The sequence below is a fragment of the Conger conger genome, chromosome 16, assembly GCF_963514075.1.
Source record: "Conger conger chromosome 16, fConCon1.1, whole genome shotgun sequence".
Lineage (NCBI taxonomy): Eukaryota > Metazoa > Chordata > Actinopteri > Anguilliformes > Congridae > Conger > Conger conger.
Genome location: NC_083775.1, coordinates 22,454,546 through 22,475,188, shown reverse-complemented (window position 1 = coordinate 22,475,188; position 20,643 = coordinate 22,454,546). Strand labels below are relative to the sequence as shown.

Below are 20,643 nucleotides of genomic sequence, written 5' to 3'. Positions count from 1 at the left end.
GACACCAGACCACAGGGGCCGTCCACGAGCGAAAAACGGCGACTGAATCCAGCCCTTTGTCTTTAAGCGCCATGCCGCGCCGAATGACTCACAAAGCTCCGGGTATCACTTATTCAGCTGCATTGTGTCTTACACGCGCTTTAAATTACGCAACAGAAAAGCTCGCTTCCTTTAGGTTCCTTTCCCAACAGCGCATTCCTCCGTTCCGCCGACCGCATAAAAACAAGCGTCAGGCCGGGAGGTCAGAGGTCGTCTCCTGCTCTTTCTCTCCTTGCTGTAGTGTACAAAAGGGAGAGTTGCAAAGGCATAATTTTCCTTACCTTTCGCCGTGAGGCATTTCTTTTGAAAAAATAATTCATTGAATGCACTTCTTTATTTATTCCATGTAATAGACATGGCTGCAGGTCGTCTGAGGCGTTTCTGCTATAGCGGTGGAGGGCGTTTGTTGTTTTATGTGAGAGAAGAGACAGGGCTACAGGTTGGTTGAGGTTACGGCAGGGAGAAGGGGAGGGTACGGTAGAGTGCGGTCTGTGCATTGCCCTCGGGCCGTGGCAGTGCCTTTAACGGAGGGAGAGCTCATGTGCCGAACAGCTGTCTGGGCTTGCTACCTCACAGGCAGCTCTGTTAGAGCTGAATAACACTGGACACTTTACTGTGTATGTACTCTCTCATCAGCCTTGTGAGCGTTATGAGATGTGAGTCTTCAGAAAAGAGTCAATGTCAGTCAATGTGAAGAGGGAGCCTTCTCTGGGACCAGAGGCGGTTCGTGTGTTTCACGCCAGGACACGGCAGAGGGCGCTCTTCCGGCGTTAGCGCGCGGGCTCCATTTTAAAGCAGCGGGCCGGCTTCAGTCTCAGCCCAACGTGTCGATAAGCCGTAGCGTATCAATACGCCGGGGCGCTAATGCGCTCTGATGGCACGCCGCGTCCGCCCGTGGCTGCCGCACACCTCTGCTCACCCGCGCGGCTGTTAGACGTGCGAGGCCTCTCCGCGGGGGAGGGTAAGGTTTCCCGTCCGCTGCCAAGGCAAACGGCCGTCAGCGAAGGGGGCATCGGGAGCACGCGCTCCGCTTACATAAACACGTCCTGCATTTCAGCCGCCAATCTATACGGGCTGAGATCACTCAGCAAGAAACCAAGACAAACAAACGGGGGGGGGGGGCAGAAAATCAAAATCGAAACCCACCGCGATTCTCGAGCGAAGCTATTAAACCAGCAAATGGACATTTCTCGTTCGGGGTGCTCGTTAAAAAGGAATTTCAAAGTAAAGAGTTTGTAAATTAAGGAGAAGAAAAGGATTAACCAGGGAAACACTGGCTTCTTTTTTTTTTTTTTGTTTGGTTGTGATCCAACCCATCTAATTACAAAATCATTGTTTTTCATCTTTAGGGTGTTTTAGTTCTTTATTTCCTTATTTTAATCCTCACCCTCAGAAGGGGTTTGGTTTATCTTACATAAAACGCGGTCCATTTCCACTTTTCCCTGGCTAATTAACAGTGCTACGCTTTGTGTAAAATTCTTCAGGCTTAAACACTCATCTACAGCACCCATTAAAACAATAGTTGAATGGGTAGCACAGCACAAAATGTTTTGAGAAGCAAGTAAAACTACTTGGTAATTAAAGACGGATCAGACAAGATCAGAGGCATATATAATTTGTTTTATAATATTATACTTATTGTTGCATGCATCCATAGAGCAACAAAGATGGGGCATGGAGTTGTCACAATATCTGCAGTACTGACATTTTCAAGGTATTATATGACTTGAGATTCCACAGCTTGACAGAAAATGGCAGGTATAAGGACCTACAAACAACAAAAAATCTTCAGCCAAGAAAAATCACTGTTGACATAGAAGCATCTCGAAACACACAGTTGATAATAACTGCCATCATTTCCAGCAAGCACCAAACACCAGCTTTGTAATTATATCCGTTTCATGTTCTGCATATATATTCACAAAGTCGAAAAATGTAATCGGAAACTTTTCTTCTTTCTTAACATTATTCTAATTAGACAGCCTACCACCTCTAATGTGTTTTTTATCTTCATCTTTGCCCACTGCTCTTTCCTGTACAGTTACTAAAACATCCACCTACTTGGCTTGAAGATTGCCTGGCTTGTTCTTGGCTCCCATAATTGCCTCTCACAACTGCATTCATCATAATTTATTATTATATTATTGTACCATTATTCAGTGGACATGAAACAACCACAATAAAGGTACTCCTTCCATAATCGATAGAGGACAATTTAACGATGGGCTGCGCTGACAAATTTAATTTGGCAATACAGAAAAAGGTGGACAAAAGTTGTTGAGAAAATGAATAAAATGTAATGTAGGGGAAGCAGGGGATGAGAGGGAGGCGGTATAGTAGGCTGTAAATTCGATATCAGGTGGGGCGTTGATTGTACCCACGGGCAACATACTCAACCATACTAGCAAACGTCCATCCGCATAAACGGAGAGTATGTAAAAACAGATTTTGAAATATAAATGAAAATTGCTCAGGATAAAAGTAGTCAATTAAATATAACTCAAATAACATTATAATGATACAAAATAAAGAGTTGTAATGAAAGACTGGGTAACGAGAAACGAGAAGGTAACGAGAAACAAAATGGCTGACCCATAATTCACAAATTATGGTTCTGAAGCAAAATCCAACAAAATGGAGGACAGAGTGGACGAGCCGGACGGTGGAATTCGGCAGCTCAGTTTCTGCCGCGTGCCCACGTTCACCGCGTTAAGACTGCGAAACCTGGACTCATACATTTTTTTTTTTTTACAGCTTTCTTGCCAATATATCAACTTTCCAATAAGCAACTTGCCAATATCAGTCGACTGGGTGCTTAGCGGCCAAAAGCCATTTTTCTCTGCATTGTGCACAGTCGCGGTGTGTTAATGAAGTGCTAATTATAATTGTACTTATCAGAGTAAATAAAAGAATGAAAAAGAAATGGGGTCTAGGCATTCATCGCTGAGTGGGATGTGGAGATGTTTAGGGAGACTTGAAAGGTGAGACAAAAGAGAATCGATAATGCGGCATTTTGTAATTAACAGAATGAGCGGCGAATTAGGAAAATGACCGTTTGGAGAAATGGAAAATATTGATTTCAATTTGCAAAATATATTTCAGCCACCTTCCGTGACCTTGCGAGAGGAGACAATGAGATTTTGTTCCGTCTCCCCCCCGCCCCCCATTTTTCCACATTGTTCCTATTATCATAAAATCGGGATATTTTTCACCATAATGGGGAGGATAATAATGGGTAAGAGGAAGGTCAGGCCCAGAGTGGTCAAGGTCGGCTGCTTCTCAGACACGCGAAGCAAAAATAAAGGAGACCTGCCCTTTTAATCCAGTTTCCACACAGGGCTCTCAACCAGAGCCAAAATGGAGGATGTTTCTGGAAGCCCCTATATACTTAGAAAGCATTTGGTAAAATACCGAAAAAATAAAACGTGTTTTTAAAACCTGCAATACAGTCTTCCATTCAGACCTGCAAGATTTGCAAAAAAAAAAGGGAATGTTTTCAGACGTTTGTATTTTGTTGAAGAGTTTTGTGTGGCAGGGTGTAAGCGAGCCAGCATCACGGCGCTTCTCTTCGCGTCGGTGCGGAGCGGGAGGCCACCACCTGGGATCGGAATAAACTCTCAGCGCCGCCTGCCAGGCATCGCAGGCGATGCCAGAGCCCGCTTAGGAGGAATTCAGCTTGAGAGCGGTTTTTAAATAGCGTTCTGGGCCGCTGTGCTCTAAAACACGGGGAACGCCAGCACATCGCCCAAACCCCACCTCCTTAAAATAAAAAAACAGCAACAAAAACCTGCCTCCAGCAACCATTTCTAATTTAACTTCCCCAAAACCTGGCGTGGATTCTTCTGTTTCACCGCTTATCAGACAAAAAAAAAAAAATCAAAATCCATGCTGACCCATCCCCTCCAGTCTGTCTCCTCATTAGCCACAGTTAGCCCGTCGAGCGCTAGGCGTTTAGGCCTTTCTCGGTAAGCGTTTTACCAGGCCCCGTCCAGCCTTGTGGAAATAATTAAAAGCACAGGTGTGAGCTTGCTGCAGGATTCCTCACTCAGCTGCTAGCCTATGGGAGGCTGCTGATTGAAATGCTGCACACATCGCTCGGGTAAGTGCTGGGAGCTTCACATGTGCATGGACTTGCGCCGCATTTTTACCCAGAGCTGGGAGATTTGCCCCTGAAGGAGAGCAGTGCAAAACCAGCAGCGCAGCACTGCAGTGTGCCTAGGCAGAGCCAACTATACCTAGTGTGTATGTGTGCATCTCAGGATAACTACAGACTTCTGTTCAACTACAGTCCAGAAGGCGAATATCAATATAGAGACGAAACACAACTTTTTTTGTGTAAAAGCAGTGGAGACGAAAGATTCCTGACATGGACTGCTCAGAATTTTGAAAACACTGAAAAATTACATGGAGGAAAGCCTTTTTTTTTTTTTTCACATTTTTTTTCACTGTGCATGTCAGCTACAGCTGAACTAACAATGTGAGTAGTGTGAGGAAAAAAACTCAAGAGTTCTTGCGGGGGGGAAAAAAAATCAGGACAAAGTGCACTGAAGTTTAACTCAGGCCAAAGACTTAAAAAAGACTTAAAATGAAAGAGATTTATAAGAGATAAAGGAATCTGAGGAAGGGGGATCAAACTGCCAAACCAATCCAATGAACACAGAAAATAAAACAATCTGCAAGATAGAAAATAGAGATAAAACATACAATATATAAAAAAGAAAACACTGATTCTTTATTTTCCATACCTGCATAGAATTCTGGGCTGTACACGGCACCCACTACTGGATTCAACTTCCAGCCTAGACGACACAAAAAAAAGACGTTAAATCAGACGCCTGTCACACGTTAAAAGCACTCCATTTCATTTTCATTTGAGAGAATCAAGAAAAAGAACCGTCAGTTGACCAAAGAAATCAACGCATGAACTGAAAGCGCTCTGCGCAAAGCTTTAATAAAATTACACAAAAGAAAAGAGCTTGTTTGGCCGAGCACGTACGATCATGACCGAAGAGCATCCGACTGCACTGGCATATCGAACATGACCCTTTCATACGCTCCTGAGAAATCTGTGACTAACGTTGAGCTTTAGCACACACGCACAAGTAAAATGAAGACATAGTAACGGTAATGAACAGTAGACGGGCGATGGGTATTCGCTCCTGTCAATTGCTCGTTTGTAATGTGCTTTGGAGTGATGCCGTCAGTGTGTACTGGTCGTAGGGAAACTGCTGTCAGGCCCAATAACACGGCGAGCGCGGAGAACGAGCAAAAGATAGAGCGCGGTGCACTTAGGGAGGGACCTGACAGACCTCAGCCTCCGGAAGCTTCCTTGACGGCTTCTCAATTTCTGTACCGGGTGGGAAGAAAGGCTCACTCGAAGGCAACGGCAGACACTTCCAGCTGAAGCGCTGTTTCATTATTCATCCATGTGCCAAGTCTTCTCCCCACGCACCCCCCGCTCCCACCCCCCAAACCGGAAAGAAGATAAATAAATAAAAAATCAGACGGCTGCATCCATCGCCCAACTTTCCTACGATGCGAAAGCGGCCAGCCCCCGACTCCCTCCCCACTCCCATTTATCATGGAAATAACAACAATTAAAGCGTGCTGTGGCTGGCCTATGGGAGGCAGGCCAGCCCGCGGCTGCGCTGGGTTAATCGCGTGTGACCGGAGCTGCTGTCCCGCTGTCAGGGGGATCTCTGAGGCGAGACTGCAGGCCACAGGCCCGTGGAAGACTTACTGCCTCTCCAAGGGGTTTATTGATCGCCTACAGGTCGAGGGTGAAAGGTCACGGACTGGTGGGGGAGGGGTCGTTTATTCGCCCCATCCTGTATTCCTATCTGTCTGTTCCGCTCTTCACTAAACCAACCGGGGACTGTCAAATGTTTTTGTTTAATATACGAGCGTTAGCATGCTAAAGCTGACAGAATGATGGCTGTGTATTAAATGGCCAGCAAACTCTTACTACTGTGCTGCCTTACTTGCTTAAGTTTGCTATTAAATGTTATATCTTTTTTATCATCCTTAATTACAAAGCTGTTTAGAAATAACAAAAACTGTCATGGGGGATATATAGAATGCTAGATAAATTCTAGAGAAAAACTAAAACTTTTTCTCCAAATTTGACTAGACTTTCTTCATAGGAAAGGCTTCTACTGCACCATACGGGACATCACTGGGCCACATTAACCCAACACCCCAAGCAGTAGACATTTCCAAACCTGCTGCTACTGTATCTCTCAATTTATTATATAAAGACAATCGTTAATCTGTTCATATATATATATATATATATATATATATATATATATATATATATATATATATAACATCCCTGTACAAACTTTGCTTTGGAGTTTCCTGAAGTGTATTATTAACCACAAACCTCTGAGTGCCATAATACCCATTACAGTAAAGCTTGCCGGTCCTCAGAATCTGCTGTATGTATGTAAAATATCCCTCATCAGACACAAAAACTGCCTAGGCCTGAAATAATAAATAGGTATACATTATTACTAATATTATTGAGACTGTATGTAGTGGAGGATAGCCACAATTAGACATGATGGTTCACCATCTAATTGCAAACAATTCCATTCAGGGAATCCCCTTGGAACGATCCACAGAAATGTTAAAGAAAGGCCTTGAAAACCACAGAGAAAGGGTTTGGCATTTCTAGCAATAATACTTAGTGCAAAAAGCTTTAGAAGAACCAAAATGACAAATCATAACATGGGTAACATATTAACATACAGATTCCAGTCTCAGACGGGCGAGCGCTGTGACGTACCGTTTGCATAAGGGTTGACTGTCTTTTTATTCGTCATTACTCGTGCTGTTGCGTTGTTGACCTTTGCACAAAGAAGACCGTGTTACCAAGAGCAACAGTGGTGGGCACAGCCTCACAAATATTTCATACGGTATAATTTTAAGATTGAAAAATAACATGCATTACTTGCAGTATAGCATTATCATGAAGTATCTTTAAAAAACAAACTACCATTACGGTTATCAATGGCAAACAGGTATGTTACATTTCAACAGAAACAAAACAATTTCATATATCAATACTAACAAGACACACAAAGCAAATGAAAGTAGTATTTGCATATTTCAAATTTAAGACATTTCAAAGCATGCGTTATAGATTCATGATAATTTCAAAAGGAAGTCAGAGAAGATCACACAAACAGAAGAGCCTACTTATATATGAAGGAACATGCAGTGATCAAGGGAAGGAGAGAGACAAGGTACAAAAAGAAAACAAAGAAAATGTCGAAAAGGGACAAACAAGTTTAGCATTGTGCAACATAATCCTCAAGAGTATATCTACCACTGGATAGAAAGCAACATTTAGCATTCAAACACTCGGAACAAGAGCTTTTCGTTTCATCGCAAGAATAAAAGACAAACAAACCAAACCAAAAAAATAAAATAATTAAAGTAAAATAAATGATAATAATCATTCCAGCTTGAACCACAGCTAACAAAAGGATAAAAAGAGGGTGCATTATCTAACACAATATGGAGTTAACAATCTGAGTAAGAGTAAGATGTGCAGGAATCAGTCCAGTCCAATCTGTGCCCCTCAGGCAGCTAAACGTACACTCAAAAAGTACAGGCGTACCAATATAAAGTAGCTAGCATCAAGAAACGTAACAAGTCAAAAAAATTCACGTGGTATCAGCGCTTAATACGTGAAACGGCAGATGGACTTCTCCACTTACCATTCGGCACCATCGCCCGCATGTGTATGTATACAGTTACCATGGTTACTGAGAGTTTGGTGAGGGCCCTATGCGCTTTCGTTGAAAAGGGGGGAAAATGAGAAGGCAAAATATGCAACATCTTACTCAAGAGCTACACCACTTAAAATCGGAATCACTCTAGAATACAGCTAGCGTCTTCCTAAGTGAAGGCAGTGTTGAGTGGGAATCAGAGGTGACAGTGTTTGTACATTTATCTCGAATAGTTTTCGTTTTGATCTTGTTCAGTTTGGTTTTGTTCATCTCCCGAAATACATGCTAAAATGAGTCAAATTAAATGAAAATCGTTAAATCAACACAAATTTTGATGCAGTTCTGCTCCTGATTTGCATTCCAACTAGTTCCCAATTAAAAGGTATTTGTGGATTTAGTTTGCTTTAAGTTCCAAGCCACCGCACATCCCTCATCAACCCTGCAATAAGGTAACCATAGCCATAACCATAATTACACACTTTCTTTTGTTTCTTTTGGTTTTGGAAGTTACTGCACCCATTTTGTTTAAAGGTTTAAACACAGAAAACCATAACTTTACTCCTGCCAGTCCATTGTACACAAATAATAACTAACGTAAATAACTTAAAAAAGTAAAAAGAGGAGATAAAATGCCACAGTAGCTCTCTAAAGCAAACAAATAAACAAAACAGAGTCAACAATAAGAAAATATACCTCCATACACATACATATATAGGTAAACAAAAATGAACAGAAAAAAAAATATGTGGGAGGGAGGGAGTGCACGTGAAAAGACAAATGATGCATCTGAAACGACAAAATGAGAGTGAAGCAGACATTTATTTTCAAACAAAAAGATGAGAAGGGAAATATTTGTAACATGCACCTCTATTTTACGGCCTTCTACCACGGTGCCGTGTAATTTCTCTCGTGCCCTGTCCGCATCAGCACTATTTTCGAATGTTACGAAACCGAATCCCTGCATGCAGGCGGGAGAGGGGGAGGGGAAAACAACATGCACATCATTAATTCCATCGTTCACCAAAGAAGCAACCAAGTCAACTCTTACGTCATTTTTAACAGATTATTACTGCTGTCCATTTAAACATTACTGGCATTTGAATTCCTTTTTTTTGGTTCTGTACATGCAGATTGTCAAAAAAGAAAAAATACAAAACAAATAAACAACAAAAAAGCAGCATTGAAATGTGCGATAAGCCACAGACATGAATGTTATCTTTTCAAATCAGACCCCCCCCGCCTTAAGAGAAGCAGAATCCCAAATAACCCTTCCCAAAAGCAGAATAGTTTAAAATACCTTCAACAGGTCATTACAGTAGAAAATAAGTCTAGCAGAAAATGGAACCAAAATAAACACAGGGTTTCCACATAGAACACAAAATCATAAGATTGTAGTTATGAGAAAGAAAGGTGAACCATTGCTTTGCATGCAGAAATATTTTCCCAACAATAATCAGATAATCAGATAAGTGATATAATAAACTATAATTATAATTACTATAGTTGAATAAAATCCTCTGTACATAGACAATACGGTAAGATACTAAACAGGTATTGATTAAGTCATGTTATATTGGCTAAGCTAACAATGTTTCCATGCAACATCAGGGATAAATTAATGTGCTTTATTTAGCGTAATTTTATCACTGCTAAGAATGTAATTTTACTTGTATAGGTATCCAAAGACAGACTTGACAATTACAACCAAGGAAAAACTCATTAAAATGTACACACTTGTTTAAGCTCTACAAAATCAATTTCCTGGCATAAACCTAATTTATCGTTTTCATTCAACTTCAGGTAGAGTTAACCATGATTGGGGCTTACAAAAATGGGGGGGGAGATTACGGATTTTCTGTAAACCATCTTTAAATGGAAGACTCAAGAGCAAACAAGCCTGAACACCAGAAATACATCTTCATTTTAAATTTCTTGAACAACATCCTATATGCCACACATACAGTACATAACACGCATTCATTGAGATTTTCATTGTAACTTTATCGCCTGAAAGGTGCAATGGCTTTCATTTACACTGAAGCACTGTATTATGTGAAGAAAGGGAACAAGAGGGAATATTCAGCACATTCAAATGAAGACATGAAAGCTCTTGCACAGCAAAACCTTTCCTGAAGGTGAAAGATAATTTGGTCCATTTTTAATTTCTTACGCACTGACTAGTTTATTCTCCTCTTTTAAATTTGAAAACCATTTACTGTGATTTCCGTAACCTCAAAGGTAGTGAATGTGCAAGCTTCCATGCTGATTAATTCAAAAGTAAGTACAATGCCTTTTTTTCTCCCTTGCTTCACACATCTACAGTATTCAATCTGAAGGACATTCGATATGAGAAACATGTGCAAACGTAAATATGAAGACCACGTACCTTAGATCCCCGCTCATTAAAAATGATTTCAACATCTAAGATTTTACCAAATTGCTGTAAAGAGGAGAAGACAGGAATCAAAAGCGTTTCCGGTGGGCATATTTAGCATCAATGATCCATGCATAAATTAAGTGCAGACAGCTACTACAACAGATGAATTTGATAGATACTTTAATTAGCTGGTGGAAATCTTAGCAACACTTTACAATAATGTTACATGAATTGTCATTAAATAATGAAGTTAACTAACTACTGAGAAGTTAATCTGTACAGCTTTGTTTATGCATTTGTACCTCATTAATTAATGTTAACAACAGTAACAGTAGTTAATAGAAACTCAAATTGGAAGAAAAAAGATGTATTTGTGAATGGTTAATTCTAAGTTCATACTATCGTTTGCTGAGGTATAAATATTAATGCAACTATACATTAGTTAGTAGTTAAATACAATAACTAATGAAGAGTTAATTTCATGCTTAAATAATGTATTTGTACATCATTACTTTGTTAGTGTAACTGAAATCTCTAATCTCAAATTTGCAGAGAATGCCTGGTGATTTTGGAGTTTAGCTACAGCTTGTTGTCCTGACCCCAAGTGACAGCCATAACAATTTACAGAAAATGACAACCATCGCTTCTCTGATTGAACCATTATACGCCAATCATCAACACGTCAGTTCAAACAAGTCAACAAGGGCCGTTTCACAGAAGTCACAGTCAGCTTTCATTTGAGTAAACTCCTTGGAAATATCGTTATAAAGAAAGTCCACATCTAATTTTTGCATTATACAAATTTCTGGTGTTCCACACAGGCACAATTACAGCATGTACTCCGTGGTTTTAGGCAACAATGGACACTAACGATCCAGAGGTTTTTTTATTTCTTTTAAATTTGGCGGCGGTTTTGTGCTGTAGCGATACTCACGCCAAACATTTGCCTGAGGTCTGGGTCGCGGAACCTGAAGGGGATGTTGGAGACGTGGAGCCGCTTGGGCTGAGTCTTGTTCTCTGTGTTTTCGGGGGACTGCGTCTGCTGCCCGTCTGTCTGTGCCGCGTCATCTGTCTGCTGGGGGGAGAGGGACAGTGAGACGGGATCACCAAAAAACTAAAATAACAGGCAAAAAGTTTACCAACATTCATCCAGACGTCAATTAAACCCGGAAAGTTTATGTTTTTTGACACCGTGACCTCGGGGTCATGCACTCATTATTATTGAATCCCTCTGCATGACCGAATGCAGCCTGAATGGGAGTTTCACCCTTCTCCACAGGCCAGAGTTCTCATAAACTGATAAAATCACACATTACCAAACACAATCTTAGGCCTAATTCCTGAAAAAGTGACATTCTATATCATCCCAGTTAAAATGTTTCATTCGTGATATTTTTTCTAATCAGAGTTAATGTTGAAATGTATTGTATCGTTAAAGTGAACTCGGGTTCATCTTTCCGTGCACCCATAAGTGTAACAGGCCAGCTCCACTCCTGCCTCCACCATTCCAGCCAAGGCTGAGCTGCATATAATGCATCACATAAACCGCTCTATGAATCATTTTTAAAATAAATAGATTAAGAAGAAGCACACGAATGACAACACCACTGTGGTAATAAAAATATTATTAGAAGTGATCATATCATTACTGCTATGCTGCAATCATCATTACCATCATCATCATTACATTGTCATTTACGGCTTCGATTGTGAATAGATGCCTTCTCTTGATTGTATTTGGAAATGAGCCTGAACATACATCTTAAATGGCTTTCAAGTGTATTGTTCAGAGTTTATTGCTCAAGTTTTACAAAATAAAAGCCTTAGCAACTCCTGTGATGTTCCTTTCACCCAAATCAATTTGTGGGGAGATTAAAAACCTCTGCCCCCTACCCTCTCCATTAGGTCCTTGGGAGCCAGAAAATGCTGCTCCATTTGAACAATAAGATTAATTTAACCAGCAGCCACTCTTGATAGTTTAATATGCAGAATACACAGCACACACACACTTTAATTCAGCCGAAACGCTTGAACCAATTAATTTGTATGAGCAAATAAGACTTAATTACAACAACAAAAAACACTATTTGAATTTATCTAAGCAATTTAAAAAAAGATACCCTGTTGTTAAGAGCCTTTTTAAACAATCACCACAGATGTAAGTCACATTATAATTGTCATAGTTAACAAAAAACAAAACAAAGGCGGCATCTAAGGTACACTGGGTGACCTGTATCACTTACAGCAGTATTCATACGTACAGAAGGATAGTTATTAAAACACTTTCTGAGGGATACAATGCACCTCCCCCCCCTCCAAGCACTGAGCCCAGAATGTTCCGGTAAAAACTATGACCATTATCCACTGACCACAACCCACTGCACTGCACCACACAGCGACCCCTGTGAGTGTTTGTCTTTTCTATTGCTTGGCTTTGGTCCGGCTTGTCACACCGCCCAGGGCTTCCATTCTCCCAGTATCTCCGATGTCATCTCGGTCTTTAAAAGCACTTCATAAGGAGCGGAGCTGTGACAGAAACCAGGAGAGCTTACCCAGTGGGAAAAAAAACCTATGCCCCAAGTGCTTGGTCCAAATAACTGATGGAAATTGCAACCACATTTTTACACAGACAAGACAGTTGGAGAATAATGACCCATGGGGAGGAGGTTTGTGTAAGTATGCAAGCTTAGGAAAAGATTAGATCCTAAAAGAATAATAAGAGCATTGAGGAGAGGATGGGTAGATATTCTTCCCGGACATGAAAAAGCGAGCAATCTCTCATTCGTTATTACCAGTCATAAACAAAACACCCCCACAGAAAACCAAAAAAAGAAAAATTTGATGTTGAGGGAATGGAACAAAAAGGCAATCTGAGAAAGTGGCGGGGGGGGGGGGGGGGCGTCTGTTTTATGGCTTTTTATGTACTTTCCCCCCCCAGGTTATACAGGGATTATTTTAATGATTGTTCAGAAGATAGACGAAATCGCCCAGCCCTATGAAAAACATGGATTTGGCCATATAACTGAAGTGTGTGTCCTTTCCGTGCAATGGGCTGCCATGCGAGGAAAGGTGTTACATATTGATGTTACATTACACTGTATTTGGCAGATGTTTTTATCCGATCTGTGTGTACCGAAGGTCAATCACACATACAGGAGGCACATAGGTCAGAAGCGATAAGAGCTGCTCCCCCTGCTGGAGGTGTGAGGTGGAGCGGCGGGAGCCCCAACGACATCGGCATCGGGAGTTTGGGTCAGACCCCCGGAATGCGGATCAATTCGGTGCCACCTGCGGAGGCGACAGTCGGTGTTTACTGGCCATTGATCCGCAGACGGGCTCTAATGGGCAAACAGCGACGGGGCCCGCTGCTCGCCGTCTGTGTACACAACACTCAAGAGTCATTAGCGGTGCAAGAGGAGGACTTGCGCAGGGCACAGGAACATCCACGCAAACAACCGTGTCATCATCGACGGGGCGGCCTGTTGAAACCCTTCCCCCCCACGGCTATGGATTTGCCGGTCGCGCTCGGCCTACGCTGGAGCCTGGGGCTCCAGAGTCTCGGACCTGGAGGGCTGCGGTGGCCGCGGGGCTAGACCGCTGCGGTCCTGCGGGGAACGACACGCCCGCAGGCTCTGAATCCAGCCAGGTAAGCGTCGGGGCCTGATTAACCTAATCGCTGCGTTGACTGAACGGATACAGCGAGTGCAGAAGAACGCGTTGGTTCATTGCCCTAGTGGACTGAAGCTCAGGCTTGCTTTAGAATGCATGACAGTAGTTGAGTTACAGGATATATCAGTTTTTTAATTATATTTAATTTAATTAACTTATCTTCCTGCACCAATTTTGCCTATCAAGTTTGTATCAGCTATGCCACCAGGTCATACACAAGAGCAGAAATGCCTATAATTGACACAATACTACAGGAGAGACAGTGACTACTTTACACCCTGTAGTCCACACAGTACTACAGGAGAAACAGCAACTATTTTACACCCTGCAGTCCACAGTAATACAGGAGAGACAGTGACTACTTTACACCCTGTAGTCCACACAGTACTACAGGAGAGCCAGTGACTATTTTACACCATAGTCCACACAGTACCACAGGAGAATCAGGGACTATTTTATACCCTATAGTCCACACAGTTCTACAGGAGAGGCAGTGATGTCGTAGGCGAGGTCAAGGTTCCCTTCTGCACTGGGCATGGGCATGTTTACTGCTTCCTGAGCCTTAGCTTTCAGCTTATTTATTTGGCAGACGTAAGACGACACACACCAGGCACACTGCTGCATGCATTTCACTCCAGCTTCACATTCTCTAATGATGCTGAGATGTGGGTGTGAGGCAGACACACAGACACTAATGGAGCGGTTTAGCTAGCTGATACTAAACAGCAGGTGAAATAAAATAAATGGAGGGGATACCTGTCTGCCGGGGAGGATCGCAGCCAGGATGACAAATCCAAGGACTATGTAGCACTCTTAACCCATTTTACGAAAGTAAAGAGAATATTTTCCATTTCTGCTTCAGACAATTCTGGGCTTGCGGCCAACTAAAACATGCAGCCCGTGTATACAGTATGCTCTCTGCTGACAGTTTACCATTCATGCCATCTGTGTTGTGGTATTTTTAATGTTCTTAAAAAAAAAATTTTTAAACATTTTTTAAACTGGCACTGGTCCCTCACCACTCCAAACATGTCAATAAAACAAAAACAACCTCCTCCCTTTCCTGACACTCGCATGCGTCAGGCGGGGAAGACAAAGAGACAGGCACTGACTGCTTTTCTAAGACATCTGGATCCAATAAGCAAATTGGATACATATTTTTTTTGTATTTCTCATTTTTTCTTTTTTTAAAGGGGAGACAGAACCAGGAGGAGCAGAGATAGAAAAGTGAAAAAATTACAGACATTCCCAAATGTTAACTGCGTAGAGTGATTTTTTATATATTTTTTTACATTCATTTCATCATAGGTATAGATTTTGTCATAGGTATAGATACTTTTAAATGGGGTGATTCAAGATTAAAGACAGAATACAGGGACTTTGGTTCCTTGCCAACTATGACCTACTGTGGCTGCGCTCCCATTACAAATCTTTGCTAAACAAATAGCAATGAGCCAGACATTGTAAAACATTGAAAATGCAATGAGTTGGTGTCGGATTCTGCCCGGTTTATGTTCATAAACTACCGAGATGATACTGCAGTATACTGAAAACTTTGAATGTGTTTTTATGTTCAATATGAAACCCTGGGTTGGCTTTGAAAAAAGTTCATTGAAAGGGCAGACTGTCAGGGCTGGAAATCATTAGTGCTTGGCAGTCAGGTCCCGCAGTGCTGCTTGCAAAAACGTGCTCATAATCAAAATGTCTTCTTTGTTTATATGATTCTTTTATTACAGTTTGCGCTTTAAACACACCCAGTAACTGTAGGGACACAGAGGCATGCTGGGAGAAAGGCTTCACTGGAGATCCAGGCGCTCTCGTCCCAGTAGGTGCCCTTTAAAGAGAAACTACTCACAGGGTCAGTTTAACTATTTTTCACAAAGACTGCGGTGCATAAGGAATTCGACAAAAACTACTGGGCAGGGCAAACAGACAGCTGCCGGTCTGCTTCCTGAACGCTCACGGTCATCGCAGACTGCAGAGGGTCCAAACACAATGACCGTCTTTTCATTGACCTACTCCAAACCCCAAAACATATTGGTTCATTCTCCTGCATATTTTGTCTGATTGACAAAATGCTAGATGGTTACACGAGTATCCTGAAATGCGAAGGGGTAACTACACCTTCCAAAACACATGAGGTCAGACTCTGTACAGTTTATCACTGCCATCCTTTTGGAAAGGTCCTATGTGTTGTCCCCAAGCGGTTAGCAAATATAGCTTACCAGCATACACTAAACGCCAAAAAAGCCAATTGCCTATATATAGAGTAATGCATGTGAACATACAAACAGTAGTGCAGCTGTGACAACATACAGTATGCCATTCAGGTAAAACCACGCTGGTCAACAAAAGATCTAAAGAAGGGCACTGCCCATACATAGTGTGGAACTATAACAACACACAGCATGCTATACATTGCGGTTTGTTTACAATGGCCATTTAGCTCAGTAAAAATATTTACACAGCACGGCGAGTTTAAAATTTGACTGGCAAAGCCAGTTACCTCTGTAAAAACGAATGTCTGGTGGCTAATTGCTTCACTCCAGGGCTCTAGTTACTTATATTGTACTTTAGCTCCAGTCTGTCCTTCACAGAGCTTTTATAGGGGTTTACCCGTAAAAAACATCTGTGGTCCAAAATAACACAGCCGAAATACACAAACATTGTGTTCACTTCTCGAACCCTCATTGTCCGACGGGGTGTGAACGGGGCCAAGTGGCAGATTACGGTCCCAGCTTTGGTTAGCCAGGAGTTAAATCGGTAACGCTATTTCTCTCTTCTCCCTGCGTACAGAAACACACCGGCACTGCATTCGCAGCCGACAGTGCTACGTGGGCCTTTTTCTATGAAGAAAAATTGAAAATATACAAATCTACAGTAAGTGGACCTTGAAATTAACAATGCTTTCATCATGAAAAACGAGGCAAAATGGTTACAAAAACCATTAGTAAAGTGTTGAACAAGGCTGAGGAGTATGGCAAAAAGTCAAATAATTTTTATAGTTGTTGGGGAAAAACACAATGCACATCAAAATATTTAGTTTAAATTGGAGTCTGATAAAGGCTTGCTATCTGAAACTTAAAATTCAAAAATAGAACTGGTTTTCATATGACAGTTTTTATTAAGCACTAACATGAATAAAAGTACCTTAATGTTCTCTTCATAACTTCCTGTTCCTATATTTTACATGAACATGCAACGTTTGCCCTGGCTTCTCTGTTGGAGGGAGCCAATAGATAAAATTAAAAACCTGATTGGCGATGCAGTCGAAGAAAGGGTCATTCCGAAGTAAAAGATAAGTAAAAGAACGTAAACTATTCAAAATCATTGTTTTCCTATTATTCCTATTCCTATTATTTCCAGGGAGTATTCAAATGTCAAAATCTAAATTTTACAGGCCTATGGACAGTGCTTTGGATTATGTCAGCTTGCTGGAATCCAGGCTAGTTCCAGTTTGAAGGTTGAATCCTTTTTTGGAATCAGTTCCTCTTGTGAATCTATGATAGCTTCTTGCTTCTCTCACCATTTCTCTGTTGGAGTGATTTATTTGACTAATTTGACTGAGCCTGAAACAGTGAGCTATTCCACATTACTCCATCAGCCTCAGCTAGGTTAGTACTACATCAATAGTAACAAATATTTCACCCCTAGTTGAAATATTGCTATACGTTAATCAATTCTATTCAAGCAACATTGGCTAGCAAGTTAGCAGGTTTGGGTTATCATACCCTGAGTAGCTTTTCAGAAAAGTCTAAAGGAACTTGAATCACCTTTGCCCTGTGTGAGTGAAATCACACTGGTGATGTCATCATACTACCCACCCCCTAGACTGTTTATTTGGACGAACAAAGAAAAACAGAATCTGGAACCATAGGAACCTGCCCCAGCAAGGGTGACGGACAAAATGTACAAGCAAAAGAAAGTAAAAGCGAGATTCTTTAGAGCCGCCAACTACTCAACTGTTGTTGACACAGCCCACCGCCGTGTGGGATTTCTGAAATAGGCAGAGCCCACGCTTGAGGGGGAAGGAAAGGCTTCAGCCGCGGTAAAGAAAGGGAAGCACGCAGCAGAACAGCAGGAACCGCGCAACCTCCCCCCCGCTCCGCCCCGTCCAGGACCCGTCTCAGAGAGAAGCCTTTTGTCCGCGTTTGTGCCTGGCAGAGACGCGTTCGTCTCACCACTTAACACCTCGGACTGCCTTGAAGAAACACAAATCAAGGTTGGAGGAAGCTATTAAGGGTAACCGAACAATGCAGACAAGACATCCTTCAAAAAATAAGTAAATTCATTTAAAAAACAGGAGCTTCATAAAATGTCATTTTCTGAAAGCGCAAAAGCTTTCTTTCTTTAGATATTTAATGTATTCCATAACCTCAAGAAGTGGAGCAGAAAAAAAGCACGGCTTACAGCGTCTGTCTGGAATAAGTGCACTGTTGATTTGTCTGAAACTGGAGAAAATTATTTGCTGATTTGTTGGATTTGAGAGGACAACAATTCGCTTGTTTTTTCGAAACAGGTGCATTCGGTTTCAAAGTCTGGATCTCACAGTTCCTTTTGCCGCAAAACTTTTCATTCAGTTAATTTTCTACCTCCTTAAGAGGCTCCTATTACACAAATCACAATTTAATTAAACGTGTAAGTACTCATTTTTTAGTTTCTTATTCGAAACCTATTTGGAGGTTGTTGAAATGAGTAAAAATGCGTATGGAAAAAAGAAACAAACAGAAATCAGTTTTAATGTGTCATTCAAACTACGGATGGTTCACAACTGAGCAAGACTGAACTGAGCCCTAACCCTGCATAACCTAATATAACCCAATCCACCAGACTGGTCTGTGGGAGCCGCTGCTCCACTGAGTTGAGAGGGCCCGGCAGGCAGGTATGGATTTGTGACCGCGCTCGGCTGTGGGTATGGCCATTGCCTGCTTTCTGACTCCCCTGGTCAACCAGACATTGGCAGTCTGTTAAAAAACAGAGGGGCGCAGTTTGTAGCTACCACACAAGAGAAGATACACTTGAGCAACAGTGTTTATTGTCGTGGCAGAGGGCCACTTAGTGCTTTACTGTGGTGTTAGGGGAGGGGGGGGGGAGAGACAAGACACAGCATCTGACCTAAGCACATGTGTGGGACAAAACAAACAGACAAAAGAACCGAGCTGTAAAAGTACACAAAAAGGTCAAGGTTGCCGGTGAATGCAACACAAAGGAGGGGGGAGGGGCTGAATGTGACAGAGACGGTCTGATCTGATCTGGCCTTGACAGCGGGGCACTGTGTCTGAGGTAAATGAGGTGAGGCACAGTGGGGGCTAAGCTGCCTCCCCAGGGGGTTCTTTAACAGCCACCTTAAAGAGAGCGCAGCTATTAAAGTGGTAAACAGGAGGCTTTTAGAAGTGTTTATAAACCCAGCGTTAGGGGAAGGGGGGTGTATTTAAGGTTGTGGGGGGGGGGGGTGTATTTATCCACCCTGCGCTCTTCTGTGTCTCCAACTTAACAGCGTTCCTCTGTGGAGCATTTTCAAGGTCTTTCTCACCTCCTCCTCCTCCCCAAAGGAAATATACGGTTAATTTTGAATAATAAAAGGCTACAACTGTAAATGGGTAAATGCCAGTAGCTTTTTTTTGCATTATTGTACTTCAGGTACCCTTTATTGCCAAACAGATTCCAGTTTAGGCGATTTCTAAATTGCATAGTTTCACAGGCCTCGATTACCCGGTTTGATGTGCGTGTAATTGGTCTGAACCTGACGGCACGTCCGTTTCACTGTCGCCAGCGCGCATTGATCTGTCTGCCCCCCCCGTACAGCGAGCGGCGCTTCTTTAGGGGAAAGATGCAGGCCGGCACTTTAGCCAAAACGGTTACCGTTAGCCGGTTCGTTCGAGGACGGCGCTACAGAGACCCGTTCGGAACAGCTTCGCGTGAATTCAAATTCAACTTTAAATGTGCAAAAAAAAAAAAATCCGTTAATGCCTCATTTTTGTTCTTTGACATGAGCAGGTTTTTCGACCGTGATATGGAAAGATACTGCATCCTCCATGATTGGGAAGGGACGGGACGGCTGAATTAGAAACGACAGTAGACTGAAACTCACCGTGGTTCAGCACATTTTGAGATGCTGAGCTTGTCGTTTTACTGTGTGTGTTGGACAGCCCGGTCTGATGCAGGCGCACACCCCTGGTCGGAAAATTATACGGTTTGCAAAATCCTGCAGAAACTATGGGGCTGTGGAACACAATGGTATAAAATATGGCACGCTCCCACTGATATAAATGCAATTTCTGGCTGTCTTGGGCTGTGAGATGCAAGAACAGAAATGTAGAGTTCTGTAACCCCGGTCACAGTGCGAGGGAGGGACAAGTGTTCAACAGGCAAATGGTTTTCAACGACAGCAACCAGAAAAAAAAGTGTATTCATGACACAATGTCTGAGAAAGTTCCAGAAAAACACGTTCTCTTGAGCACCAACAAGGGATTCACGGATCCGAACCCTCGTTTACGTGTCTTTTTCCCCCCTGAAAGACAGCGTCCTGTAATGTCTCTCTTGATAAAAATGAGACGTGTCACTCTGAGTTAAGGACAAAGTGCACCGAGGGTCAGGCGGAGGCTCGGCCATCTCGAAAACTAGCCACGTTTCGGCGGACATGATCGATTTCCCGCGGACAGCGCGGTGATGAAGCCGTCTCTTTAGTAATGGCCATCTCCTTTCTTTTGGTCAGCGGCTCGGCCAAAATGACCCCTCCTGTTCTCCTCGCTCGGCAGAGCTCCTCTGCCCACACGGCTTTGATCGAGGGTCATGACTGCTGTTAAATAAAAAACCAGG

General features: G+C 42.3%; 1 protein-coding gene across 7 annotated transcripts in view; it reads right to left on the bottom strand.

Moving 5' to 3' along the window:
* The window catches only part of rbfox1 (RNA binding fox-1 homolog 1), a 417,007-nt gene that overhangs the window by 32,873 nt on the left and 363,491 nt on the right, over window positions 1–20,643 (bottom strand). For all 7 annotated transcript variants that reach the window (XM_061223562.1, XM_061223559.1, XM_061223564.1 and 4 more), the window contains 5 exons: window positions 11,090–11,230; window positions 10,165–10,218; window positions 8,644–8,736; window positions 6,830–6,890; window positions 4,785–4,838 (listed from right to left, as the gene is read on the bottom strand). In XM_061223562.1, coding sequence (XP_061079546.1) covers window positions 4,785–4,838; window positions 6,830–6,890; window positions 8,644–8,736; window positions 10,165–10,218; window positions 11,090–11,230 — 403 coding nt within the window. The remainder of the gene's footprint in view (window positions 1–4,784; window positions 4,839–6,829; window positions 6,891–8,643; window positions 8,737–10,164; window positions 10,219–11,089; window positions 11,231–20,643) is intronic.